This window comes from Cucurbita pepo, chromosome 9 (genome assembly GCF_057944985.1).
Source record: "Cucurbita pepo subsp. pepo isolate OVF chromosome 9, ASM5794498v1, whole genome shotgun sequence".
Lineage (NCBI taxonomy): Eukaryota > Viridiplantae > Streptophyta > Magnoliopsida > Cucurbitales > Cucurbitaceae > Cucurbita > Cucurbita pepo.
In genome coordinates this window covers 3399687-3426835 of record NC_141806.1, presented here as the reverse complement: position 1 = coordinate 3426835, position 27149 = coordinate 3399687, and the positions used below count along the sequence as shown (strand labels likewise).

The 27149-nt window shown below is 38.9% G+C and overlaps 5 protein-coding genes and 2 long non-coding RNA genes across 11 annotated transcripts; 5 read left to right on the top strand and 2 right to left on the bottom strand.

The window, feature by feature from the left end:
* Positions 1–13: 13 nt before the first annotated feature.
* LOC111802381 (uncharacterized) lies at positions 14–4140 on the top strand. 3 transcript variants are annotated; one of them, XM_023686724.2, is made up of 8 exons: positions 14–170; positions 256–516; positions 603–685; positions 2038–2124; positions 2308–2456; positions 2754–2885; positions 3582–3802; positions 3880–4140. In XM_023686724.2, the coding sequence occupies exons 2-7, from the start codon at positions 357–359 to the stop codon at positions 3769–3771; spliced, it is 801 nt and encodes a 266-aa protein (XP_023542492.1). In that variant the 5' UTR covers positions 14–170; positions 256–356; the 3' UTR covers positions 3772–3802; positions 3880–4140. The 3 variants fall into 3 exon arrangements, with proteins under 3 accessions (XP_023542492.1, XP_023542491.1, XP_023542493.1); XM_023686723.2 differs by having other exon boundaries at positions 3582–4140; XM_023686725.2 differs by having other exon boundaries at positions 18–170; positions 266–516; positions 3582–4140.
* A 2131-nt stretch (positions 4141–6271) lies between these two features.
* Positions 6272–6937, top strand: LOC111802703 (ubiquitin-ribosomal protein eS31 fusion protein). Its single transcript, XM_023687167.2, has one exon. It carries the CDS (start codon positions 6320–6322, stop codon positions 6788–6790), a length of 471 nt encoding a protein of 156 aa, XP_023542935.1. The 5' UTR covers positions 6272–6319; the 3' UTR covers positions 6791–6937.
* A 2989-nt stretch (positions 6938–9926) lies between these two features.
* On the bottom strand, positions 9927–13452 carry LOC147791018 (uncharacterized). 3 transcript variants are annotated; one of them, XR_015422416.1, is made up of 4 exons: positions 13304–13452; positions 13003–13066; positions 12065–12256; positions 9927–10607 (listed from the first exon to the last, which is right to left on the bottom strand). It is a non-coding gene; the product is annotated as an uncharacterized LOC147791018 (long non-coding RNA). The 3 variants fall into 3 exon arrangements; XR_015422414.1 differs by having other exon boundaries at positions 9927–10510; XR_015422415.1 differs by having other exon boundaries at positions 9927–10510; positions 13265–13415.
* Positions 10235–13740, top strand: LOC111802244 (uncharacterized). Its single transcript, XM_023686543.2, has 5 exons — positions 10235–10375; positions 11534–11877; positions 12095–12199; positions 13202–13249; positions 13323–13740. Exons 2-5 carry the CDS (start codon positions 11623–11625, stop codon positions 13560–13562), a joined length of 648 nt encoding a protein of 215 aa, XP_023542311.1. The 5' UTR covers positions 10235–10375; positions 11534–11622; the 3' UTR covers positions 13563–13740.
* A 1254-nt stretch (positions 13741–14994) lies between these two features.
* On the top strand, positions 14995–17671 carry LOC111802243 (putative polygalacturonase At1g80170). The gene is made up of 9 exons (XM_023686542.2): positions 14995–15243; positions 15325–15453; positions 15547–15717; positions 15805–15825; positions 15901–16108; positions 16187–16268; positions 16368–16476; positions 17021–17137; positions 17213–17671. The coding sequence occupies exons 1-9, from the start codon at positions 14995–14997 to the stop codon at positions 17510–17512; spliced, it is 1386 nt and encodes a 461-aa protein (XP_023542310.1). The 3' UTR covers positions 17513–17671.
* On the bottom strand, positions 15240–27134 carry LOC147791017 (uncharacterized). Its single transcript, XR_015422417.1, has 3 exons — positions 26951–27134; positions 15540–15695; positions 15240–15372 (listed from the first exon to the last, which is right to left on the bottom strand). It is a non-coding gene; the product is annotated as an uncharacterized LOC147791017 (long non-coding RNA).
* On the top strand, positions 21776–25599 carry LOC111802334 (polygalacturonase At1g48100). The gene is made up of 7 exons (XM_023686660.2): positions 21776–22659; positions 22964–23095; positions 23551–23778; positions 23862–23906; positions 23998–24205; positions 24545–24735; positions 24935–25599. The coding sequence occupies exons 1-7, from the start codon at positions 22288–22290 to the stop codon at positions 25325–25327; spliced, it is 1569 nt and encodes a 522-aa protein (XP_023542428.2). The 5' UTR covers positions 21776–22287; the 3' UTR covers positions 25328–25599.
* Positions 27135–27149: the final 15 nt, after the last annotated feature.

Sequence of the window (27149 nt, the reverse complement as noted above, 5' to 3'; positions counted from 1 at the left end):
GAAAATCTAAAATAGAAAAAAAAAAAAAAAAATGAAAATAAAAGAAAGAAGAAAGGGAAAGAAGCACTACTGGACTTCTAGGGCTTGCCACGAGCTTGTTGGGTAATTTCATTCATCCCCAAATTTGATTCTCATCGCATTTCTGATTTGCAGCGGAATTATTGGATCAGGTATTATTTTCCTCGATTCTTCATTTCGTGATCTATGTTTCGCGGTTTCCTTCTAATGTCGCCGATTGATTTCGTCTGGACATAGGGTCGTACAGACCTTGGGGAACGAGGAAATTTTGACTGAAAACTTGTGGCTCAATTTGAGGACTTGAATTTCTGGAGTATATTGACAAAAAAGGTTGAAAAATGGACGGTATGGAGCTGTGGAAGGTTCAGGTGGATCAATTGAAGGTTCAGATGGAGCAATGGCTGGAACAAGGCTCGGAGATTGTTCGCCAAATTCCCCCAATTCAACTCTACGTTGGGGTTGGTGTGTTGTTATTGACGACTCTACTTCTCTTATTCAGTGAGTCTCCTCTTTATCATCGCTTTCTGTAATTGTATATCGCGAAGAAATTTGGAATTTGAAATTGATTCTCCTCCACTCTGCAGCTCGCTTGTTCAAGGGCAGAAAATCGAATACCATTGTACTTAGTGGGCTCAGTGGAAGCGGGAAAACTGTTCTTTTCTATCAAGTAAGCCTCTGCATTACTGGTTTGTTCATTCAAACACTAGAACCTGCCCTGTTAATTTATCGAGAATTTGACAACTGGAAATGATTGGCCTGATATATTTGATTCATTAGTCTTTTGCTGTGAGATCCGACATCGGTTGGAGAGACCTTCCTTATAAGGATGTGGAAACCTCTCCCTAGTAGACACGTTTTAAAACCGGGAGGCTGACGATAATATGTAACGAGTCAAAACGGACAATGTTTACTAGCGGTGGGTTTGAGCAGTTACAAATGGTATCAGAGCCAGACACCGAACGGTGTGCCAATGAGGACGCTGGGCACCGAAGGGGGTGGATTGTAAGATACCACATCGGTTGGTTGGAGAGGGGAACGGAACATTTCTTCTAAGGGTGTAGAAACCTCTCCTTAGTAGACGCGTTTTAAAACCGTGAGGCTGACGGCGATACGTAACGAGTCAAAACGGATAATATTTGCTAGCGGTGGGTTTGAGCTGTTACAAATGGTATTAGAGCCAGACACCGAACGGTATGCCAGTGAGGACGCTGGGCCCCAAGGGGTGGATTGTGAGATACCACATCGGTCGTTTGGAGAGGGGAACGAAACATTTCTTATAAGGGTGTAGAAACCTCACCTTAGTAGACGTGTTTTAAAACCGTGAGGCTGACGGCGATACGTAACGAGTCAAAGCGGATAATATTTGCTAGTGGGGATTTGGGCGGTTACAAATGTTATCAAAGGCAGACTCCCGACAGTGTGCCAGCAAGGACACTGAGCCCCAAGGGGGGTGGATTGTGAGATCCCACATTGGTCGGTTGGAGAGAAGAACGAAACATTTTTTAAAAGGGTGTGGAAACCTCTCCCTAGTAGACGCGTTTTAAAACCGTGAGGCTGACGGCGATACGTAACGAGTCAAAGCGGATAATATTTGCTAGTGGTGGGTTTAGGCTGTTACATTTGCATACTTTGTTTACTTTTGTTCGAATTGAATGATTAAGCCTTTTACGATATGAGTTTCTGCACCATCTCTTCAAGAAGTAGCCTTAAATGCACTAATGTTATTTTGGAACTCTGTCCCCATTGCATATAAGAATGCCCCTTCTGTTCTCGACCTATTCTTCAAGGTCTGTTAAGAAGTTAGTAAAACAGTGTCCGTGCATGCTTTTGACTTTGTGTTATGGATCACGGTGTCTGATGTACTCGATATTTCAAAGTTTAATTTAATGATTGATTGGATGCTGACAATGTTGTTATGTATAATTAAAGACCAAGCATAAATCCTATTGGGTTTATGGTGATGCTTCATAGCTTCTTAGATGTTCTGCTATCATTTATGATGTTTTTATGCCTTTGCAGCTTCGTGATGGTTCTTCTCATCAGGGTACTGTTACATCAATGGAACCCAATGAGGGCACTTTTGTGCTTCATTCTGAAATACCGAAGGTAATTTGTTTTCTAGAACGGATTTTCATGAAATTAGAATGCTCGACTTCTGATTCATTACGGCTTCGAAACTAATACGAACAACGCTGTGTGGTTTCTGTTTTCAGCAGCCTTAACATTTTTCTTACATTACTTGATCAGACATAAACTGACAGATATTTTTCTCTATGTTTGCCTTGGTAGAAGGACAAACTGAAGCCTGTTCATCTTATTGATGTCCCTGGACACTCTCGTCTTCGAGCCAAACTAGATGACTTCTTGCCTCAAGCAGCTGGTGTTGTCTTTGTGGTGGATGCTTTGGATTTTTTACCCAACTGTCGTGCAGCTTCAGAGTAAGGGATTAGTCCTCTCCGACTTTTTGTTTATACGTGCGCACATTTACTATATGAATGTAGAAGCTTCGAGTCTACGAGTCCTGCATGGTTGTGTAACACGAGCTCGAGTATCCCAAGTTCTCACATTCCTCTCCCTGTAAAACATCCAATTTCATAATAGAAGGCATGCTCTTTGCAACATAAGCACTCACGTGTGCTGTACATATCTGATGCAATTCGTGCTCATGTACACGAACGAGCTCAGAAATAAATGTCTCATGTCATTAGTTAAATCTAATTCGATCTCTCTTGAAGGTACCTCTATGACATCCTGACTAATGCGAGTGTCGTGAAGAAGAAGATCCCTGTCCTGATACTATGCAATAAAACAGACAAGGTGACAGCCCACACAAAGGAGTTTATCAATAGGCAGATGGAAAAAGAGATGTAAGGCTTTCAACTCTCTCCATAATAGGAACATTCTTTTCATTATCTGTTAAGCAAATTATTGAAATCTCACATCGGTCGGAGACAGGAACGAAACATTCCTTATAAGGGTGTGGAAACCTCTCCCTATCAGACGCGTTTTAAAACCTTAGGGGAAGCCCAAAACGGAAAGCCCAAAGAGGACATTTGCTAGTGGTGAGCTTGGGCTGTTACAAATGGTAACAGAGCCAGACACCGGGCAGTGTGCCAGCGAGGACGCTAGGCCCTCAAGGGGGTGGATTGTGAGATCCCACATCGGTTGGAGAGGGGAACGAAGCATTCTTTATAAGGGTGTGGAAACCTCTAGGTAGGCGTGTTTTAAAACCTTAGGAGAACCCCAGAAGGGAAAAGCCCAAAGAGAAGGTAATATCTGCTAGCGGTGAGCTTAGGCTGTTACAAATGGTATCAGAGCCAGACACTGGGCGTGTGCCAGCAAGGACGCTAGGCCCTCAAGGGGGTGGATTGTGAGATCCCACATCGGTTGGGGAGGGGAGAGAAGCATTCCAAAACCTTGGGGGAAGCCCAAAAGGGAAAACCCAAAGAGGACAATATCTGCTAGCGGTGGGCTTGGGCTTGGGCTGTTACCATCATTATCTGCCATACATTGATTATAATGTTATTTCAATTCCCGACCTTGTGTCTTCTACGATTGTACAGCGACAAATTACGAGTATCGAGAAGCGCGATCTCAGATGCTGATATGTCGAATGACTTCACACTCGGGGTACCTGGGAAAGCATTTTCGTTCACACAGTGCCATAACAAAGTTTCAGTCGCTGAAGCCTCTGGATTAACAGGTGAAGTATCTGAGGTGGAGCAATTTATAAGGGAAAACGTGAAGTCCTAGAGCCTGTATCTTCGACTCTACATGATGACTGGTACTCTTTTTCCCTTCCAATATAAACTACAATATTTGTGCTTGAGATTTCCGAATTGCATCCCATTTTTTTTGTAGTGCATAAGACTGAAGAAATTGTATGTCCATGCCTTCTTCCCTTGTTGATAAAACACCAGAAGTATAGCGGGAAACAGTCATACAATGTCATAGAAAGCCAAAAAGAAACGATGTTTGCTTAAATAATAGAATTTGAGATGTTGTTGCCTTGTGTTCTGGTATACTTGAAATCAATAGGTGTCAACCTTGCTTGCTATATTTGTAAATATGACGATTTTTTCCTTCAAAATTTCATGTGCGTATTCAAACGTTCTCTTTGTACCCGTGTCTATCGTTATTCGATTTTATAATCGCTAATAATAGTATATCATAAGAACGGTCTATCACCGATAGACTATTTTTATTTTACTGACCATCTCTCTGTGTATTGTTAAAAGACCATTTTTACGTCAATTGATGATAAATAGTTCGTGTCTATTCTTCATAATCCATTAATATGTTCATCGGCGGTAGTTTTCTATTACTGATAGGCTGTTTTTATGTTTATTAGCCATCATTTCTACGTGTTTGGTAGTCTATTATTTATGTCTATCACTAACAAAAATATTGATTGTCAATGATAAACATGAATGATTATTTATGTCTATCACTAACAAAAATATTGATTGTCAATGATAAACATGAATGATTGGGAGTTTATCGATGATAGATCTTAATTAGTGATGGATTTATCATTAATAGATGTCTATTGTGGAAAGACTAACGACATTGAGATATGTCGATGTGGTATGTCAATATTAAATATAATAGCCATTGGGTATGCAAACAAACCATGGTGGACCTTAGTGCGAGAGGTCACTTATAAACAGTGATAGACCTCGATCATTCATAGATTGAAATCACGGGTAGACTTGCGACGAGATGTATTTATTACATCATTGTACTATATTTGAATTGTACTTGATTTGCTATATATATATTTTTTTAAATGTTAGATTGTCATACATGCAATTGCTTCAAACATGAGCGTGTCATTTTATTAATATTAAGTATACTTCTAGTATATCAGAAGCTAATCTCGCAATTTATACCCGCTAAAACATGTGTATTATTTTAGTAATATTTTGAGTAACGACTTGATATTAGATATATCCATTCATTTTAGGTAAAATATGAGCATATCATTTTAGTATTATTTAGTATATCAACATCATATTAGATATCAATCAACATTCATTTGAGCTAACAAGAGTGTATCATTTTAGTAGTTTTTTTAGAAGTATATCAACCGTATCTCGTCAATCAAATCAATTTCGTTTGAAGTACAATATGTGTATAATTTTAGTAATATTTCGAGTTATCAAAACTATATTCAACACCAATCAATATTCATTTGAGGCGTGCACTCATTTTAACAACATTTTTTATATCAATAAGCTAATAAGAATAGTTGTATCAATTTCAAATATATCAACTATCACGAGTATATAATTCTTTTCAATTTTTAAAATTAAAAAAAATAATAATTTAGATTAGTATCTAACAATTTATTCACTATATTTTTTAATTTGTGACGTGAAAATCATTATTAAGATTTAATGAAAATTTCTCTTAAAACGTGATCAATAATTATTGGTACTGTTAACCATATAAATGTTGTACTGTTAACTATATAAATGTGTGAACTAATTTATAATCTAAATTGCTACAAAGTTTAATAATTAAATTGTTACCTTTATAAATGAATTTTTGCGGACCATAATTAATTTTTAAATTGCTACAAAGTTTAATAATTAAATTGTTACCTTTATAAATGAATTTTTGCGGACCATAATTAATTTTTAATCTAAATAATTTTAAATTAATGATAAGAACAAATTTAAGTATAGAACTGGGGAAATGATATCCCTTTTATCGAGTGAATTAACCCAACCCATAGTTTAGGTTAGATTATAAACTTATTTGGGGATGATATCCCTTTTACCGAGTGAATTAACCCAACCCATAGTTTAGGTTAGGTTATAAACTTATCTGGGGGAGGTTGAGTACGATCTAAAAATATATTGAATTGAATATAATAAATTAAAATATATATTTTTACTTAATAGGATTATATTTACGTATATTTAATTTTTTTTATTTTTATTTAAATTCATAATTTTTTTATTATTTATTCAAACTAAATCTTAATTAAATATTTTAAAATAAATATATCAATATTTTATAAATCGATATTTTACTTTTACTAAAAATAAAAATTTGAATAAAAAAATCAATAAAAAAAAGTACATAAAACGCAGACCTTCACGAATAAAACGCAGAAGAAAAACGTAAATATTATAAAATTTTAGATTTGAAAATTATATTATAATATTATTCTGAATTAAAAAGGATCCCAGAAACCCTAGACGAACGCCCACCTATAAAAGGCAATCATTCTTCACCCAAACCCTCGTTACTCCAATTCAGCCGTGGAGCTCTGCAGGCAAGCCTCCCAACCATGCAGATCTTCGTGAAAACCCTAACGGGTAAGACCATCACCCTAGAGGTCGAGAGCTCCGATACCATCGACAATGTCAAGGCCAAGATCCAGGACAAGGAGGGAATTCCGCCGGACCAGCAGCGTCTGATTTTTGCCGGAAAGCAGCTTGAGGACGGCCGAACCCTCGCCGACTACAACATCCAGAAGGAATCCACGCTTCACCTTGTTCTCCGTCTCAGGGGAGGCGCCAAGAAGCGTAAGAAGAAGACCTACACCAAGCCGAAGAAGATCAAGCACAAGCATAAGAAGGTCAAGCTTGCCGTTCTCCAGTTCTACAAGGTCGATGACTCTGGAAAGGTACAGAGGCTGAGGAAGGAGTGCCCTAATGCCGAGTGCGGCGCTGGAACTTTCATGGCTAACCACTTTGACCGCCACTACTGTGGTAAATGTGGTTTGACCTACGTTTACAACAAAGCTGGTGGTGATTAGGTTTATCGTTGTTTTTCATCATGTTTTTGTTTTATCTAAACGTTTTATGTTGTTGAATTTATCTAGAATTTCTACTCCAGCTTGTGGAGTTCAGTTTTTGACATGGATTTTGATTTCTTAAAGTCTATTTACTACCATTTTCAGTAAGATCCACACACTTAGTATTTTGCGATTCTTATCCTTGACATAATGTTTCATTTGGTTCTTAGTTTCATAGATTATATGCCTTCTCGTCAACATAATAAATTTGTGCTGAAAGATATATCTGCTTCTCCCTGTGCGACTAGTAAGATGTGATGTTTAGGAGTTCTTAAGTCTGTTTTATGTTTATTTATGTTAATCGTTCTTGTGTGTAATTTGAATCTTCAACGATCCAGATGTTCACATCTTCTCAATTGTCGTTGCTGTATACAACAGTTCATTTGCAACAACACAAGATTTTGTGTCCTGTATCCATGATTTAGTACTTGGGTCTTGTATGTTCTGTAGTTTGAAACTGTTCTATTGTCTTCCTGGGTCTCTTATCAATAAGTATTTGATAGACTCAGGATTGGGCATATCTATGTTCACCATTGTGACCAAATTAATATGATTTGCTGCTAGGAATAAGCAATTTTGACTGCCAAATTTTCATTGATTGATCAATGTGCTTGTATTAGAAGAGGCGAGAAGTTGTTTGATTCTTGTTTTAGCTGTTGTGCTTGGTAGCAGTGATGCATTATGTTCACGTTTATCTGAGTTCAATTAAGCTTCATTTGTGATGAACTTTGTAATTGCTTACTCCAGGACCAATATCTGAGAATTTTAAGTACAGAACTTGTTCTTTGTTTCGTCAACACTACTATATCTGATCTGTATATTCTACTGCTCTTAATCATCTGTGGCAGATTCAAGTTATAGAAACCTTCAATCTGTGTGTTCTTCAGTTGGTTGTATGCGAACTTAAGTCTTTGCAGATTCTTTGATGCCTTGAATTTATGAACTGAAATTGTTTTGAATTCTGTCAGCTGACCTATTTATGCTAGTAATCTATACTGTTTCCATACCCTGGAAGCCTAGAACTGATCTGGGTATTTCTTCTTTTTAGCTTTAAAAATGAGTCCATAAAAATCTTGGAACTCATTTTTTCTGGTTTAATTGTTCGTTTAAATGTTATAAAATTGTTTTTTGAACGAATGTTTGGTACTGTAATTTGTATTGAAAAGCATGGATCTTGGCAGATTTCATTGTTGTTTTTTGTAATGTAACAAAGAACCCTATTTCCCCAAATTTCTTATGAAAATTGGGCAATTAGGATGTTTACGTTATAGGTAAGTTTTTTTTTTTTTTTTTTTATGTTCTGAAAAATATTTTGATTGATTTGATGTCCTAAAATTGTTCTAATAGATTGAATGCTAATAAACCTTTATTATTTGGATCCAACTTCATTGAACTCTTGAATTTTGAATGCGGAACTCTGAACTCGGATCCCAATATCTTAAAACTCTAATCCACTATTAGTAGATATTGTCCCGTTTTGATACAAGTTTTAAAACGCTTCTATAGAAGTTTCTACATTCTTATAAAGAATGTTTTTCTCCAACCAATGTGATTTCTCACAATTCATCCCTTTGGGGTCCAGAGTTGGCACACAGCTCGGTTTCTGGCTCTAATGCCAGTTATAACAACTTAAGTCCACTATGTCTGTTTTGGTCTGTTACGTATCGCCGCCTCTGTCTCACAAACGGTTCTATTAGGGAGAGGTTTCCACACCCTCGTAAAAAATGGTTTGTCCGTCCTCCAAACACATTAAAACTTCAGTACCAAACTTCAAAACACTGTAATGTCGCAGCAAATCTGCTATAAGTTTGGAGCTCTGTCTCCTTACTTAGAAACCTCTCTGCTTAGCTTGTCTCCTTACTTAGAAACCTCTCTGCTTAGCTTTCCTCCTTCTAAGCTACAGACCCAGAGAGGTTTTGATTCTGAAACAATGAACCATCTCTTTGAACTGCCTGAACAGATTTGTTATGTGCACACCACTTTGTTGGTAAGTTGGTGTTCTTCCTTGTTATTCAGCTAATTCTGTTAGCGATTCTTCTTTAGGTCTGTCCTTTCATCGGGAAATGCAGGTCAGCGTGCCGTGCAGCTTGTCGATGGCGGTGTCGGTGTCGGTGATGATGATGTATGGCCAGTTCTCAAGTCTCCTTTCTGTCAACATGATGAAGGCAGCTCATGTTCCTCTCCATTTTTTGTCTTCTCTTTCTTGCAATGTGGTAAAGACACTTTCAACGGTATAGTTCTGATATCATTTGTAACAATTCAAGTCCATTGCTAACAATATTATCCGCTTTGGCTGTTACGTATTGTCATCGGCGTCACGATTTTAAAACGCATTTGCAAGGGAGAGGTTTCCACACCTTTGTAAGAAATGCTTCGTTCTCTTCTACCATCGAAGTGAAATCTTCAAATTCCATCCAAAAAACCATATTTTGAGTCTAACTATATCAATAGTATTCAAACGGCTAGATAATTGCAACGAGTGATAGGATCATATTACTATTATAGAACCGTACATAAGATTTTCATCTTATGCAGCACTTTGAGGGTCATAAGTAAATCTACTGATCGTGCTGAACTTTCTCTTTTTTTTTAACAAAATTGATGAAAGATCCAGTGAACGAAAAAGAATATCTAAAGATCGTGTCAGATTTTCATCTGATGGCATAGATCTATTACCATTTATAACCATTCAAGCTCATCGCTAACTAATATTATCTGTTTTGGCCATTACATATTACTATCGTTTCCACACTCTTTCAAAGAATGTTTTGTTCCCCTCTCGAATCGATGTGAGATATAAGTCTAACTATATCAACAGTATTCAAATTGCTAGATAATCATAATTGATGAAACGTAATATTTTATAGAACAATACGTAAGATATTCACCTCATCCGACTCTTTGAGGGTCATAAATAAATTTAACGATCAGAATTTCTTTTTTGAAAAAAAAAAAATCCAAATAAAATCAATGAAACAGAAGAAATCTCGTGAATGAAAAAGAAAAAACAAAAAAACAAAAGACTATTCCACATTAAAAGAACGTAATTACGAAGCTTCCTAAATGGAAATAAAGAATATTCAAAATTAGAAAAAGATTAAAAAAAAATCTCTTGAATCTCCTATATACATATATATTTAAAATTAATCATTCAAATTACTAATGGGCCTAATTCAGCCGCTTTGTTTAGCTAAACTGGGCCCATTTGGGCCCATCCAAATGGGCCCACTTCAGACAGTTATACCAACGGACGAACGGACGGCAGAGATTATGGTTCCTAATCAACCGTCTTAAATTCATAACTTAGAAGATAAAACGACTTAACATTATCTCTTTTAATATTCGAGTATGTCCGAAGACGCCGTCAGAATAATAATAAAAAAATAGATAATCCCGCCGCCGTGACAGCCTGGGAAGCTTCATTAATGATGGAATCAAGCCAAGTTTCTGCTCTACCCGCAGCCATTTTTTCCTCTCCACCTCCTGAAACCGCCAATCGATCTCTCCAATTCTCGCAAAATTCAGCTGCCGGCGCCGTCGTCGAAGGTGAGTTCCGATCTTCCACTGGAATCGTCTTTTTTCTGAGAGGATTTTGTGTTTAATTTGTCTCTGTTCTTAAGGGGGTTCTGTAATCCGGTCAACTTCTCTACTCCGGCCACCTTGATTTTGGCTTATTTCAAGCTGTTCATCATGATCTTGATGTTATCTTCTTCGGATCGTATCGTATCCAATTACGAGTCCGATTTCTATGTCTTTGATTCATTGGTTTCATGTTTTTCTGTTCTTAGCGATGTTGCAAATCATTGTGTTTTAGTGATGGAAAAGATTTGATGCATTTTGATTTCAGATTCTAATGTTTGGAGATTGTTGTTCCATGCAAAGTTCTGGGTTGACTTTAGGTCAACGTTTTGTTGTTCCCCAAGAGTTTGATCTGATGGTTCCTAGTTGAATTATGGGGAAGTTTTGTAGGGTTCATTGGTTCTATGAAATTTTGATCTCATTTATATCTTTCAACATTAACAAATATAAGAGACTCGCGGAAAGGGAGGACGGGATGGGGTTAGATGTAACGTCTCAAGCCCACCGCTGTCTGATATTGTCCTCTTTGTGCTTTCCCTTTTGGGGTTCTCCAGAAGGTTTTTAAAACACCTCTTTAGGGAGAGATTTCCCCACCTTTACAAAGAATGTTTTGTTCTCCTCTCTAACCGATGTTGGATCTCACAATCCACTCTCCTTCGGGGTCAGCATCGGCACACCGCCCGGTGTCTGGCTATGATATTATTTGAAACAACCTAAGCCCACCGCTAGCAGATATTGTCCACCTTTTGGGCTTTCTCTTTTGGTTTCCCTTTAAGGTTCTTAAAACACGTCTGCTAGGGAGAGGTTTCCACACTCTTATAAAGAATGTTTTGTTCTTCTCTCCAACCGACGTGGGATCTCACAATCTACCCCCTTTGGGGTCAAGCATTCTTGCTCGCTAGCACACCGCTCGGTGTCTAGCTATGATACCATTTGTAACCGCTCAAGCCCACCCCTAGCAGATATTGTCCTCTTTGGGCTTTCCCGTCTAGGCTTCCCTGCGTTTTAAAACCTTGAGAGGAAGCCCAAAAGGAAAAAGCCAAAGATGACAACACATACACTAACGGTGGATTTAGGCGGTTACATTAGACTCTACAGAGAGTAATTCTTTGGTTGGTTTTTCAGGGGAGGTTCGATAGCGTTTCATCGCGGACTCAGTAGCAGAAAATCATTAACAAACAAGAGGGAATTGTTTGCACAGTAAAGTGAAAGAAATGGGTTCTGAAGGTCCAGCTGGGGTTACTATTCACGTGACTGGATTCAAGAAGTTCCATGGGGTTGCTGAGAATCCTACAGAGGCCATTGTCAATGACTTGAAGGCTTTCGTGGAAGAAAGAGGGCTGCCTGCTGGTGTTACCCTTGGAAGTTGTACAGTTCTAGATGCTGCTGGGGATGGTGCTCGTACTGAGCTCTATAAAGTTCTGGATTCTGGCATATCAAACATGACAGAAACTAACAAAGTCGTATGGGTCAGTTCTTTTTACTATCTATTTTGTTTTGGTAATCTTTTATTGAACAAATTCTTACATATTTATAGCATTTATAAACGTGTATTCAAGTAATAATTCTATCCAACACAGATAAGCCACACATAGAAAAAGGAATAAGTAAGTTCATTTCTTTTTTAGATCAGCTGAGAAATAATTGAATACTAACCTTGGAAAGGATTTGTTCATGTTGATTCAGCTTCACTTGGGGGTCAACAGTGGATCAGTGAGGTTTGCTGTTGAATCGCAAGCTGTGAACGAAGCGACTTTCCGCTATCCAGACGAACTCGGATGGCAGCCTCAGGTTGATTTCCTCTCTTACTTCGCAAGCTGTTATTGTATTTATGTCTTCAAAAAGTCCCTTGTATAACAACATAGACATTTCAGGAAAAAATCAGTAATCCTGTGAAGTAATCAATGTGAAAATGAACTTAATGAACTGTGGGAGGTGAGCCATTTGTAAATGAAGCCCACCGCTGGTAGATATTGTCCTCTTTAGCCTTCTTCTCCAGGTTTTTAAAATGCGTTTGCTAGGGAGAGTTTTCCACACCCTTTATAAAGAATGCTTCGTTCCCCTCTCCAACCAATGTGGGATGTGAGGATCTCACATTGGTTGAGGAGAACGAAACACCCTTTATAAGGGTGTGGAAACCTCTCTCTAGCAAATGCATTTTAAAAACTTCGAGAGGAAGCCTGAAAGGGAAAGCCCAAAGAGGACAATATCTACTAGCGGTGAGCTTGGGCCGTTACATGGGATCTCACAATCCACCCCCTTCAGGGCCTAGCGTCCTCGCTGACACTCGTTCCCATCTCCAATCGATGTGGGACCCTCCAATCCACTTCCTTTGGGACCCAACGTCCTTTCTGGCATATTGCCTCGTGTCCACCCCCTTTTGGGGCTCAGCCTCTCGCTGGCACATCGTTTGGTGTCTGACTTTGATACCATTTGTAACAGCCAAGGCCACCGCTAGTAGATATTGTTCTCTCCCTTTCGGACTCCCCTTCAAGTTTTTTAAAACGCGTCTGCTAAGGAAAAGTTTCCACACCCTTGTAACCCTTATAAAGAATGCTTCGTTGGAAACAAATTGATCCAATCTGATTAACTACCTCTCTATTTTTTCTTGAACTCAGTAACTCTTTGCTTCTGTGGATAACTCATCATTTCAATTTGCTGAAGATAAACCAATAAATCATGTCAGTATGAACAAAAGCAGAAAAACTAGAGACAATGTATATCCATGGTTTTTGATGCATTCTGTGTTAGTTTTCATGTATATATTCTTCATCATTGTTCTTCATTATCCAGAAACTTCCCATAGTCTTGGAGGATGGGGAAATCTCAATAATTAAAAAGGTACTTTTCTCTTACCTTTTCCTTTCAAGCTCTTAGATCTGTATTGTAACTTACAGTGAATCATTGTTTCAAGACATCATGCTCGGCTCTGGCGATCTTAGAGAAGTTGAAGTCGAAAAGCTACAACGTGATATTATCAGACGACGCGGGTCGTTTTGTTTGCAATTATGTATACTACCACTCCCTCAGATATGCAGAACAGAAGGGTCACAAATCATTGTTTGTTCATGTTCCTCTGTTTTCAAAAATCGACAAAGAAACCCAGATGCGTTTCGTTCACTCACTTTTAGAGGCCATTGCATCTACTTGTTAAAAAAATTGTATTGTTGCTGTGATTTCTCCTTCAATTCTATAAATGTCCATTTCCAAGCTGTGAACTCTGTTTCTTGCAAGTAAGGGCTTTTCTTATAAGGAACTTTCATCATTATAGCCTGTTGAACCCTATCCTCCTATCAAAAAGAGAAAGATAAGCAACCTTGTTTTCTGCTAAAGTTTTTGCTATTATCATTATTTGTTGATAATGAATGGAAATCTTCATAAATATTATCAGATAATGTCGACAATGTTAGCAATTTTTGTCTCATCCATGTATGGTATGTGATTCTCGGCTGAATAGGGTAGTCTGTTCGTAATCATAATGTTGGGTGTGTTCTTTTTCTTCTTTCAAACCTGGGAAGACTTTTTTGCTAGTTGACATTTTTTTCTAAATCTATCTAGTACTTTTCACATCGTATTTACTCCCTTCTGCATTTCACCTATGATGTTGTTTTGTGGGTGTGGTTTGCGGAATGGAAGCACTTGACCATCCTATAACTATATAAACTACCATAAGCGACCCAGTAGTAGCCTAATGATGTCAATTACAAGATGAATCACCATTCTTTATGGAATTTTACCTGGACCTTTGGGAGGCCTACACCCCATAGAAACGGTCTATTTAATGGGAGGATAGGTTTATACACTGGATTGGAATCGTGGGGAGCGGAACGCTCTCCTACTGATGCATTTATACATCCCACAGCTTCGTGCAAGGCGGACGATTTCAAAGCGGACTCCAGGTTCTGGTGGGGAAGTTATAGACACCTTTCCGTACTTTGTCTAGAGTACTTGTATTGTTGAAACTTGCTTGAACATAAATAACGTCCTTTGGTACTCCAGCTTGGTAGTTTCCACCGCCTATCCAAGATTGAGCCTTGGGATACTAATTCCTAGATCTGGGATAAATGGAAATTTTATCGATAAGAGTCTTTTCTTATCTCCTTTGCAGGAAGCGGTCTATTGCTCTTTCCTTGTGCCTATTTTGCCGTTGAAGACAAGACATAATAAATGGTTTTCATGTTTTTTTTAGTTTAACGATGTGGGAGGAGAGATCGAACCATCGATACTTGAAATAGTAATCGATATCTTACCCGAGTTTGACCTAATGGGCTATGCTCGGTTTGATGTCAAACATTTTGCCATGCATAGAAGAAACTTCATAGTAGAGATAGCTAGGATGCATCAATGGCGGTGTTGAATTTGGTACGCTGGTTTTAGAGTAAAGCAAAGAAACCTCAAAATTTTCTCTTCTACTTCACGTGTAGACATAATGGAAAATGGCGACCTCCTCTTAATCTGCTTTCAAGCAAAGCCATATGCCAACTAAAATGTATTCTTTATTTTCCCTTATAAATTCTAACCTCTTTCATTGAATCATACCATTAACACAAATCACTTCAGTAATCTCTTCAACCAAGTCGACTAAAATGGACAAGTTCTTCCTGCTTCCCCTGCTTTCCCTGCTGATCATAGCCTATGGAGTTTCCTGCAGCATTGACCCCGAAAGCGACATCGACATGGTTAAAGAGCTCGAAACTTTCGACATTGAAGAACAGGACGACAATGTGGTGGACACATACGCAATCCCAGTGTGGAAAAGCGAGCGTGGGAGTCGGTCTCTAATGAATGTGGATAGTTTTGACGCGGTTGGAGATGGAGTTACAGATGATACCATGGTAGTACATAAAACATTTCCATTTTGGAAACATGATTTTGGCAGAGATGATACCAAACCAAAGTGTTTATTTTGCTATCAGGCTTTCAGGAAGGCATGGGAAACTGCCTGCAGCGCTGCAAAATCAGTTCTTTTGGTGCCAAAAGAAAAGAGATATCTGGTGAATGCTACCACTTTTAAAGGGCCATGCAATGATGGTATGATAATCCAGGTAAAACACAAGATTATATAAGGATTTCTTTGTTTTTTTTTTCCTCCAAATAAATGGGAAGATCATGGTTGAATGATAGAACTAACCTTGCAGATTGAAGGAACAATAATTGCACCAGATGAACCAGAGAAATGGGATCCAAAACTTCCACGACAATGGCTGGAATTCACAAAACTTAATGCAGCTACCTTTCAAGGTGATGGAGTAATCGACGGCTCCGGTGAAAAATGGTGGGCAGAATCCTGTAAAAAAAACAAGTCCAGGGTAAATTTTGAGCTGTCCCGGTGCTTGTTTCTTAGACTATGTAATTCAAATGCTAATCATTTCTGGTTTTTTTTTTTTTTTTTACAGCCATGCAAAGGAGCACCAACAGTATGGACAAAACCACCTCAAAAACCTTAATCTTTCCAAGTGCAACACATTCTGATTTGATGTTTTTTCTTGCAGGCATTAACCATTGATTCAAGTTCAAATATAAGAGTAAAAGGCCTTACTATTCAAAACAGCCAACAGATGCATTTCACCATTGCACGATCCGAAACCGTTCGGATTACGGAGGTACGAGTCTCATCTCCAGGAGACAGCCCGAACACAGACGGGATCCACATCACTCAATCAACGAATGTCGTAGTCCAAAACTGCAAGATTTCTACAGGTTTTACCCCAGTGTTTTCACGCTCTAAACTGGTTGGAAATTGTATGGATTAAGAATGGTTGTGTAATGATTATGTAGGTGATGATTGCATCTCCATTGTCAATGCTAGCTCTGGCATCAAAATGAAGGGGATATCATGTGGACCAGGACATGGGATCAGGTATCAACAAATGGTTTCATTTCATTCAGCTCCAAAATAAGATCAATGTCTTAGAATTCGATTCTCTTTGTTTGTTTGCTGTGAAACTGTGTTCATCAGCATTGGGAGTTTAGGGAAAGACAACTCTGCTGGGATTGTGTCAAAGGTGGTGCTAGACACTGCCTTTCTCCGAGAGACAACAAATGGTGTTAGAATCAAGACATGGCAGGTTAGAATCACAGCTTTAACCAGAATTTTGATACTACTTTTAGATGGTCATATGGTGTGAGAATCTCACGTTGGTTGGGGGTGGAGAACGAAACACCCTTTATAAGGGTGTGGAAACCTTTCCCTAGGAGACGCGTTTTAAAGCCTTGAGGGGAAGCCCGAAAGGTAACGCCCATAGAGGACAATATTTGCTAGCGGTGGGCTTGGGCCGTTACAAATGGGATCAGAGCCAGACACCGGACTATATGCCAGCAAGGAGACTGTTCCTCGAAGGGGAGTAAACATGAGGTAGTGTGCTAGTAAGGATGCTGGCCCCGAAGGGGGGTGGATTGTGAGAATCCCACATTAGTTGGGGAGGAGAATGAAACACCCTTTATCAAGGTGTGGAAATCTTTCCTTAGGAGACACATTTTAAAGCCTTGAGGGGAAGCCCGAAAGGGAAAGCCCAAAGAAGACAATATCTACTAGCGGTTGGTCTTGGCCGTTACATATGGTCAATTATAACCAATAACAATTGGAAAACTACTATGTTCATGTGGTTATAGGGAGGTTCGGGGTATGTTCGTGCCGTACGATTCGAAAACGTGAGAATGCAAGATGTTGAGAACCCAATTATCATAGATCAATTCTATTGTGACTCTCCTAATGCTTGTGAAACTCAGGTATTATCCACAAAATCCATATTCAGCTACTAATCAATAAGACAAAGTTTGGCTAATGCCTTTTGTTTTTGTTAGACATCTGCCATTAAAGTAAGCCAAATCATGTACCGGAACATAAGTGGAACCACAACAAGCAAGAACGCAATGAAATTCGCCTGTAGCGACAGTGTTCCATGCAGCAACATAATCCTAAGCAATGTCAATTTAGAGAAGACGGATGGCACAGTGGAGACCTATTGCCATGCTGCTCAAGGCTTCGGATATGGCGTCGTGCACCCATCGGCCGACTGCCTAACTTCCAGCGACAATGACTTTGCTGCTAAAGATCAAACCCAACTCCCTACTGAGCAGCACATTGTTCACACTGAACTCTGACCTTGTTATCCTGTCTATCTGTACTAAACTACTAAAAGGATCATAATTTTACATAGCATAGACAATTATACCTACCCTTTTGGAATCTAAATAGAAATATAGATTACTAAGTAAAGGATTGTACTACTGCTAGAAGAAAATATACATATTTTGAGTGTATAGTGAAGTTTTTTTTTTTAATATTAAAGTTCATATCATATGGTTGATTGTTCTCTGAACTATAGGTAGTATATACATTACTCCAAGAAAGAACTATATAATATACAAAAATGTGAAGATGGGTAGTAGTGGACAATGATGAGTAACAATAAGGGGAAGATTGAGGAGGAAGGCATATGGTTAATGGAGTACATTGGACGCCCAGCAAACAAATCAAAGTTGAGTCTTCCTTTCTGAACATTCTTAATGTGAATACCAAAAAATGAAGTGAAAACAGAGCGGTTTCTGGTGGAATTTCAACTTCATGAAAGGGAAAGATGGCGTACGGTAGAAGCCATGGAACAAGACAAAGTGGTCCAGTGGAGTAATTTTATTGTATCAAAATGGCACTTCCACTGAGGGATGGTGGATGAAATTGTGAGATTCAACGTTGGTTGGAGAGGGGAATGAAACATTTCTTATAAGGGTGTGGAAACCTCTCCCTAATAGACGTGTTTTAAAACCGTGAGGCTGACGGCGATACGTAACGGGTCAAAGTGGAAAATATCTACTAGTTGTGGACTTGGACTGTTACAAATGGTATCAGAGCCAGACACCGAGCGGTGTGCCAGCGAGGACGCTGGCCCTCAAAAGGGGTGGATTGCGAGGTCTCACGTTAGTTGGAGAGGGGAATGAAACATTTCTTCTAAAGATGTGAACACCTGTCTCTAGTAGACGCCTTTTAAAATCGTGAGACCAAAATAAACAATAGACGCCTTTTAAAATCGTGAGACCAAAATAAACAATATCTGCTTGTACGGTTGCAAAAAGAAAACTCACCCCACAACCCATAAAACTAAATTCACTTTTGAAGAAACGGAGAGTGGACATAAAGAACTTGTCTGGCAGTATGACCTTACAAGCAATGCTAAAGTGCCTAGGCATATATACCCCTATTGGCAGAGTGCTAAAGTTGAAGGGCAGTGACAATGACAGTGCCCTTAGAAGAAGAGCCCCAACGGCATACCCTTATCGGCGAAGAGTCCTAAACTTGAAGGGCATTGACCTTTGGTACATCTCAAACTGAGAGAGGTTTGGCAAAGGAAAGTCCCTTACTTTTTCAGAGTGGAATAAAGCCAAATTGTAGGGACAGAAAGGGTGTTTTTAAAAGGGAAGAATAAGTTGGGACAGAAATGGAGGTGATAAGCGCAAGGCTTTAACCACATGTAGAATAATAAAATCAGCTAAAAGGAAGGCAAGAACAAAAGGAAGGAACAAGAAGGGCCTGCAGATAAGAAAGTGCGACCCAGAACTGATAGAAAAGATAAAGAAAAATGTCCGCTTTTTCTGTAAGGGACGAACTTTTTTCAAATACCTCCGTGACCATTATCCCTCATCTTCAATGGGCGATTCCTATTTCTTCAAACGTCCCCTAGCTGCTCACATGTCTTTTACCATGAGCCTGAAGGTATCTTTAGGGGACGCTTGTGGTATACCTTTTGTATTTAATAATTTCTCAATTTTATTTTATATCAGTTTTATAATTTATGAATCTCTTAAATATAAATTAAATATTGTGTTTAATAAATTCTTCAATTTTATGAATCTCTTGGAATGCAAATATAAAAGTATAAAACCTAAAAATTAAACTTACAATTTAATCTTTTCCATTGAACCTATATAACAATTCAAGTCCAACCGTGAGGAAATATTGTCTTTTTTGGACTTTTCCTTAGGATTTTTAAAACACGTCTGTATGGAAGAAGTTTCCACACCCTTATCGCTAGTAGATATTGTCCTCTTTAAACCTTTTTTTTGGGTTTCCAAAGTTCTTACATGTCTGTTAGGAAGAGATTTCCACACCCTTATATCCTTTCAGGGCACACGTCCTCATTAGCACTCGTTCTCCTCTCCAATCGATGTGGGATCTCACAATCCACCTCCCTTTAGGACCTAGTGTCCTCGTTGGCACACCGCTTGGTGTCCACCTCCCTTCGGGACTCAATATCTTCGTTGGCACACCTCCTAGTGTCTGGCTCTAATACCATTCGTAACAACTCAAAATCACCGCTTGTTCGCTTTGGTCTATTACGTATCACCGTCAACCTCACGGTTTTAAAACACGTCTCTTAGGGAGAGGTTTCCACACCCTTATAAAGAATGTGTCATTCCCTTGTCCAAACGACGTGGGATCTCACAATCTATGTTTTTCTCACCAAAAAAAAAAAAAAAAAAAAAAAAATAGAATCGAAAAATTTGAAAATTTATAAACAATATCCAACCAGACCTTAATTATCAAAATGATAAAAGCACATATAAATATGGAAACATAAAAGCAAAAACTGAACGGTGGGGAATAAAAGAGTGATGTGAGCATGGATATATTTATGTAGTTCACGAGAATGATATAAACAAAGTTCACGAGCATTTGTATTAAGACCCACGTCTCTCTCAAAACCCCTCTGGTCGTTGATTCCATATCACTTCCTATTCTCCTCCTTCACTCCTTTGTTTTACACAAAAACCAAAATAACGCAATTACTCTCATTAATCAGTTCACCATCAAATTACCTAATAAAGCAATAACACAGCCATTCCATTGCTTAATTTGCTTGATATATTATGATGCCCTTCTCAAAAAGACAAGAATATAGGAACTTATTCGCTACATAATAAACATGCCTTTATCATACCTTTCATCCAAATCAAATTAATGTTGATTAAATCATCCATTTGCATGCTGAATTTCAAGGTTGTTTATCAATAATCATGTGAATTATCACAAATTTAGAACTTAGGATTTTGGGTGTCTTCTATTATTATTATTATTTTTTTTAGTGTTGTACTTTCTTATAAGTGGATATATATATATATATATATATGTGTGTGTAATAACTCAAATCCACCGTTAGCAAATATTATCTGCTTTGGCCCATTACGTATCGCCATTAGCCTCATGATTTTAAGACACATTTATTAGAGAGATATTTCTACTCTGATGAGAAATGTTTTGTTACTCTCTCCAACGAAACCTTACAACTTGAGAGATAAAATGTATAGAGAAAGTTAGCGAGGGGCATAATGGAAAACAAAAATGTCAAGACATGGCTTGGTTGCTATTTGTTCTTGTGATTCTTTTTACAGTTAACAAAGAGAAAGAGAGAGAATGAGGAAGTCATTAAAAGAATTGGAAGAGAGGCTTAATTCTGAAACAGTAAAATGACAGGCGTAATGACAACGATATTCAGGAGCCTAGCAAGCCACATAGATGTATACATCTATACATCCAAAAAGCTTTAAATAAATGGACCTCTTTTAATTTAAGTTCATCCATACCGGTTACGACTAAAATGTTTCAAGATGTATTATTAAAAGACGTGACTAGTTGTCGATTCTTCCTATCAAAGTAATATGCTATCAAAACTATTGTTTTCCTCTCTCACGTTTTCTAAATATTTCTCAAATGTGACTCGAGGCTCGAACATATGCCAAAATTGTCTGCGGAGTGTAAATTTTACACAGCTAACTTATTCACTGAATTAAACCAAGTACCACGAGTAAGAATGTGAGCGAGTAAACCACAATCATATATACATCCAAAAAACTTTAAAATAAATGGGATCATCTTTTTCCATCAAATTAACTTCCCTTGTCCATTTTTCATGTCATTTTCACCCAAACTAACCAAGACAAAAATATTAACAGGGAAGAGAAGAAGATGAAGAAGGCCTAACTAAGAGCACAACAACCAAATGATATGACATAAGACCAACAGAAGAGAGAGACAGAGATAGTATTTAGTATGCGAACTTAAAAAATTTTAAAATGTTCTTGGAACATTGAGTTGTATTGCCAAAACCATGGGCGAAAACTACTATTTTTGTATCACTCCGTTCATGAATTGTATCCATCTTTTGCTTTATTGTCTGAAACAATAAGTGCAAAATCCTAAAGCACGTAGGCCATCCTTATTCAATCGAACATGTCAAAAACACCACCCTTACAATTAGCCCTCGTCTTCTTTTTTTTTCCTCTGCTCTTCTTTCTATGGTGAAGGTCATATATAGCTCTGTGGGGAATAAGGAGAAAGACAGAGAAAAGATTGGCCCGTGATAGTTGCATGTGACTATATATGATGAGCAGAAATATTTCAGTGTTGGCCCTTCATTTTTTTACCCTTACTGACCCACACATCACGTGTCCCACTTACGTCTGTTATCAACTATACTCCTCAATATAAGCTTAATTAATCATTTTACTTCCAATTACCCATAATCAGACCAACCTAGAGGTGAATCAGACAAACCGGGTACGGCCAATGTACAAAAGAATCTTGGCTGATCTTCATACATCTGGGTTATACTTATACGACGTCGTGTGACATGGTAAGTGACTGAGTTAAGGCTCTATAGCGGACACTGACCGAGTACATGGAGCTTGGGCAATAGTTTAAAATCCAAATGATAGCTTTGCTTAGCTTAGCTTCTATGGCTCGGCGTCTCCATGCATAGACTGGGTGGCGCTAGTTTTGAAGTTCCTTTATCTATTAAACAACCCATTTTTACCCATCTAAACTTGTCTTCTTTCTTCTTCTTCTTCTTCTTCTTCTTCTTCTTCTTCTTCCTTCTCTCTCTCAAATGTACATGAAAATGAAAGGGCTTAGTTTCAGAGGGCTCACATTTATGTTTATGGTGGCATTTCTTGTCTGGTCTTCTAGTTTGGGGGGCTGCCATGGGAGAGCCACAGGCAAGCATTGGAGCAAGAACAGAGTAGCCTCGGCCACTCACTCCTCCAAGAAAGGGAAGGCTCACAGTCACGGCGGCGGTCACAATGGCAACCGCCGTGGCGGTGCATCAAAGACAAAGCCACCGTCCACTAAGCCGAAACAAGATGTCCCTCCCAGCCTGCCGCCCCAGAAGGGCGGAGGAGGCTTCAAAGGCGGCCATTCTTCCATGTTTAACGTGCTCAATTTTGGAGCCAGAGGCGATGGAGTAACGGATGACACTAAGGTGAGAATTAATTCCATCCTCATGAAAATAGCTATGAACTTACAATTACAGAAGAGTACGAGTAATATACATGAATATATGCATTGTATATGTTGAATGGAAATGGTATTTTACGGAGAAGGGAAATGGAAAAGGTGATGGGCCCACTTAGGAAGGCGGAATCTCGTTACGGCAGTTGGGTCAGGATTTGAGCAAGAATAATTGGGCGGAGTAGGCATCAACCTGAAACCTAACGCCAAGCAGTAAAGAACTCAATTACCGAGAGTAAATTAAGGTAAAAGTAAAATAATTATGTGCATCGCAGGCATTTCAGGACACCTGGAAAGCCAGTTGCAAGGTGGCAGCATCAACCTTCATCGTCCCATCAAACTACGTCTTTTTACTAAGCCCCATCTCCTTCTCTGGTCCGTACTGCCAACCCGATATTATATTCCAGGTACCTTCTCTTACCTTAATCATTTCCCATCAATGCTACAAATTACTCCACCTTAATTTACTTCGTGGTGATGAGGAATTAGAGTATTTGGATAGTTTCAAGTCAACTTTGAAGAGATACATAGCCTTCCGAGAGCATTAGATATGGATTATGAACACCATCCAACTTTTGTTATAACGATTCTCAACAGGGGTATGATATTGTCCACTTTGAGCATAAATTTTCATAGGTTTGCTTTGGACTTCTTCGAAAGGCTTACTACCAATAAAGATGTATTCCTTACCTATAGTCAATCATCATAAATTAGTCAACATTGGACTCCCTCCCAACAATTTTGAACAATTAGGAAGGCGTAGGGTGTAAAGCTGTTATAAAAGAAAATATATAATCCTATATCAATTGATTAGAGGACTTAACATTGCCTTGTTTTTAATATTTTCTATGTTGAATAAAAGTTGGACGGGACAATCATTGCACCGACGGACTTCAAAGTTTGGGGCAAAGGTCTATTACAATGGCTACAATTCACGAAGTTGATAGGACTTACCATACAAGGACATGGAGTTATTGATGGAAGGGGTTCAGTATGGTGGCATGTTTCACCTTTTCATGATCCCATTGACGATGAATCCAAACTATTTATCCCGCTCAACAGCACTGTACAAGAAAAGCCACCATTCCCAGTAACTAACCTTCTTCACAACCCTTATGGTTTCTAAGAATTCTCTACAGTATTTTTTTTCTAAATTCGTATAACCTATGGCAGGAAAGAAGTGAGCTTGTGGGAAAGGTGCCTAGCATCAAACCAACTGTGAGCGGCATACTAGATCCTTAAATTCCCCGAGCTCGTTTTATTGTTTGTGAAAGATCCCTTGACATGGCTCTGTTCTTTTGTTGTACAGGCCCTGAGGTTTTACGGAAGTTTTAACGTTACTGTCACTGGCATAAAAATTCAGAACAGCCCTCAATGCCACCTCAAGTTCGACAATTGCATTGGAGTGTTGGTTCATAATTTTAGTGTTTCATCTCCAGGTGACAGCCTCAATACTGATGGAATTCATCTGCAGAATTCCAAGGATGTGCTAATCCACAGCACCACTCTCTCTTGTGGTATGAATTACTTCGCATTGAATCATTATTCTTGTCACACTTATTGTCATTACGACTGACTGGCATAAATAAGAGCAAATCAATTCTAAGAACCCAAAGACAAGGAACACTTTTTTTCTCTCCCTTTTTTATGAGTTTCTAGGCTAATTTATGCACGCCTTGTGAGACGACTATCTACTCCGTAAGAAAACTCAATAGGATTTTTAATATCCTATGTCAGTAGCCATGCTCTGTTCTACTTTTTCAATCAAGAACAAAATCCAGGTAGTGAATTTTATGCATTTCAATTTATACATAAATTGGACGAAAACTAACTACTAGGTTTGATCTTTCACACAGGAGACGACTGTATTTCAATACAAACTGGTTGCTCAAATGTGTATATACACAACATCAATTGTGGGCCAGGACATGGAATCAGCATTGGAAGTCTAGGGAAGGACAACACAAAGGCTTGTGTTTCTAACATCACTGTCCGGGATGTAATTATGCACAACACAATGAATGGTGTCAGAATCAAAACGTGGCAGGTATTCCTTCCTGGCACAATTCACCTTTAGAATTAACTCATCAATAGTGCTAGCCTTAATCAGTTAAGAGAACGCCTTATTTTGGATTAGTCTGTTATCTATGGATCAAACTTAAGGAAGATAGAAACCTATAAGCAAATATACACTATTAAATCAAACTAGCTCTGTCGAAAATTGATTCCAAAGTATGCATCTGCAGGGTGGATTAGGTTTTGTACAGGGAGTCCTTTTCTCAAATATTCAGGTTTCTGAAGTTAAGATACCAATAGTCATAGACCAATTCTACTGTGACAAAGCCAAATGCTCAAACCAAACTGCAGCTGTGGCTTTATCAGGAATAAACTACGAAAGAATAAGAGGTACTTACACAGTAAAGCCAGTACACTTTGCCTGTAGTGATAATCTGCCATGTACAGATATATCACTAACTGCAATAGAGCTCAAGCCACTTCAAGAACTCTATCACTTATACGGGGCTTTCTGCTGGCAAACTTTTGGAGAGTTGAGAACGCCTACTGTCCCACCAATTGATTGCTTACATATTGGGAAGCCATCAAGCAACCAAATCCAGTACGATTTTGATTCTTGTTGAGTGTGGAGTCGATTTTCATTGGTGTATTCACTTGTGTGGTTGGCATGATTTTCCAACCCCTTTTGACACCATGAACTTACGCTTGTACATTTTAGTAGTCCTGGTTCATAAGATTATTCAGCAAAAGTTATAGTTTTGCCCGTTGAGATAGGGACATGTTGCTCTGTCTATAGTGTAGTATTAGTATGCTGCTAGTTTGTCATGGCATGCTTCACTGGGCCGCATTATACTAAAGACTCTACGAAGGTTTCTAATAAATCCGTCTTTTTGTACTTCAAATTTTTGAATTTACATTGATTAGTAGAAATAAAATTCCATACCATACCGAGAAGGAAACACATAATGGTATAAGAATCTAAGAAATCACCGATAAGTCATTAGGTAATATCGTCCAAAATAGCGCCCTGACCAACATCCCTTTTGATAGTTTTGTTCGATTTCCGAGTATTGGAATTGTGAGATCCCATATGGAAACCTCTCCCTGGCAGATGCGTTTTAAAAACCTTGATGGGAAGTCTGAAAGGGAAAACCCAAAGAGAACAATCTCTGCTAGCGGTGGCTTGGACGGTTACAAATGGTATCAGAGCCAGACACCGGACGATGTGCCAGCGAGGAGACTAACCCCGAAGGAGGTGGACACGAGGCGGTGTGCCAACAAGGACGCTGGACCCCAAAGAGGGTGGACACAAGGTGATGTGCCAACAAGGACGCTGGGCCCTAAAAAGGGTGGACACGAGGCGGTGTACCAACAAGGACACTGGCCCCAAAGAGGGGTGGATTGGAGGGTCCCACAACGATTGGAACGAATGCCAGCGAGGACGCTGGGCCCTGAAGGGGGATGGATTGTGAGATCCCACATCGGTTGGGGAGGAGAACGAAGCATTCTTTATAAGGGTGTGGAAACCTCTCCCTAGCAGACGCATTTTAAAAACCTTAAGAAAAAACCTAAAAAGGAAAGGCCAAAGAGAACAATATCTGCTAAGGGTGGTGTGGGCAATTACGGGAATCCACTACTTGCAGTGGTCCATGCCACTAATCTATGAAGACGTTTCACTTTCCAAATACCACCTCCAAGTGAACATCTCCAAGTAATTCTACAATAATCGGAGGAATGACCATTATTGTAAAAGAGAAAAAGGGATAACAACCTTAAGCAGCAAGTCGAGAGCACAGACCAGCATTGAAGACAAGGTAATTTTTCACCATGGGGCATTCCATGGAAACCAATTGTATAAAAGAACAAGTCTGGTTATTATCAGACTTTTCCCTATTAAATTTGTCTGACCTCCATTGCTACAATGGAAAGAGAAACAAATATACGCAGACCATAACAAACTCGTAATGTGGATAGAGGACCTTTTGTGCACGCATTACCAAGTAAAACAACCATCGAAAAATTATCCACACAGAGAGCATTTCTACTCAACAGAACCTTGTGTGCAGAATAGACCGCTGGCAGCAACATTATCAAATATATCTAACATTAATCTCAAAGTACTGACAGATAACGAATACAGAGAATCCAAAAACAGTACTAAAATTAGACAAAACAGCGAGTAAAGAAGAAATCCTACTGAAATTGCAGTAAAGTATCAGAGATGAGTAACGGAACTATGGACTTACCTCAATGGCAATGTATAGACGACGGCAGAGGCAATGCGCCTTGTTTCCCCTCCGATCGAGCGGCGGCAGCGGATTGCAAATCCGACTATGCACAATCCAATTGCACGCTTCAACGAAAACGGCCAAATGAGATCGGAACGGATCCTCTACTCACTGGTCTGTCTCTCCCGCCCTGTCTTCCCGCCTCCCCGCCTCCCCG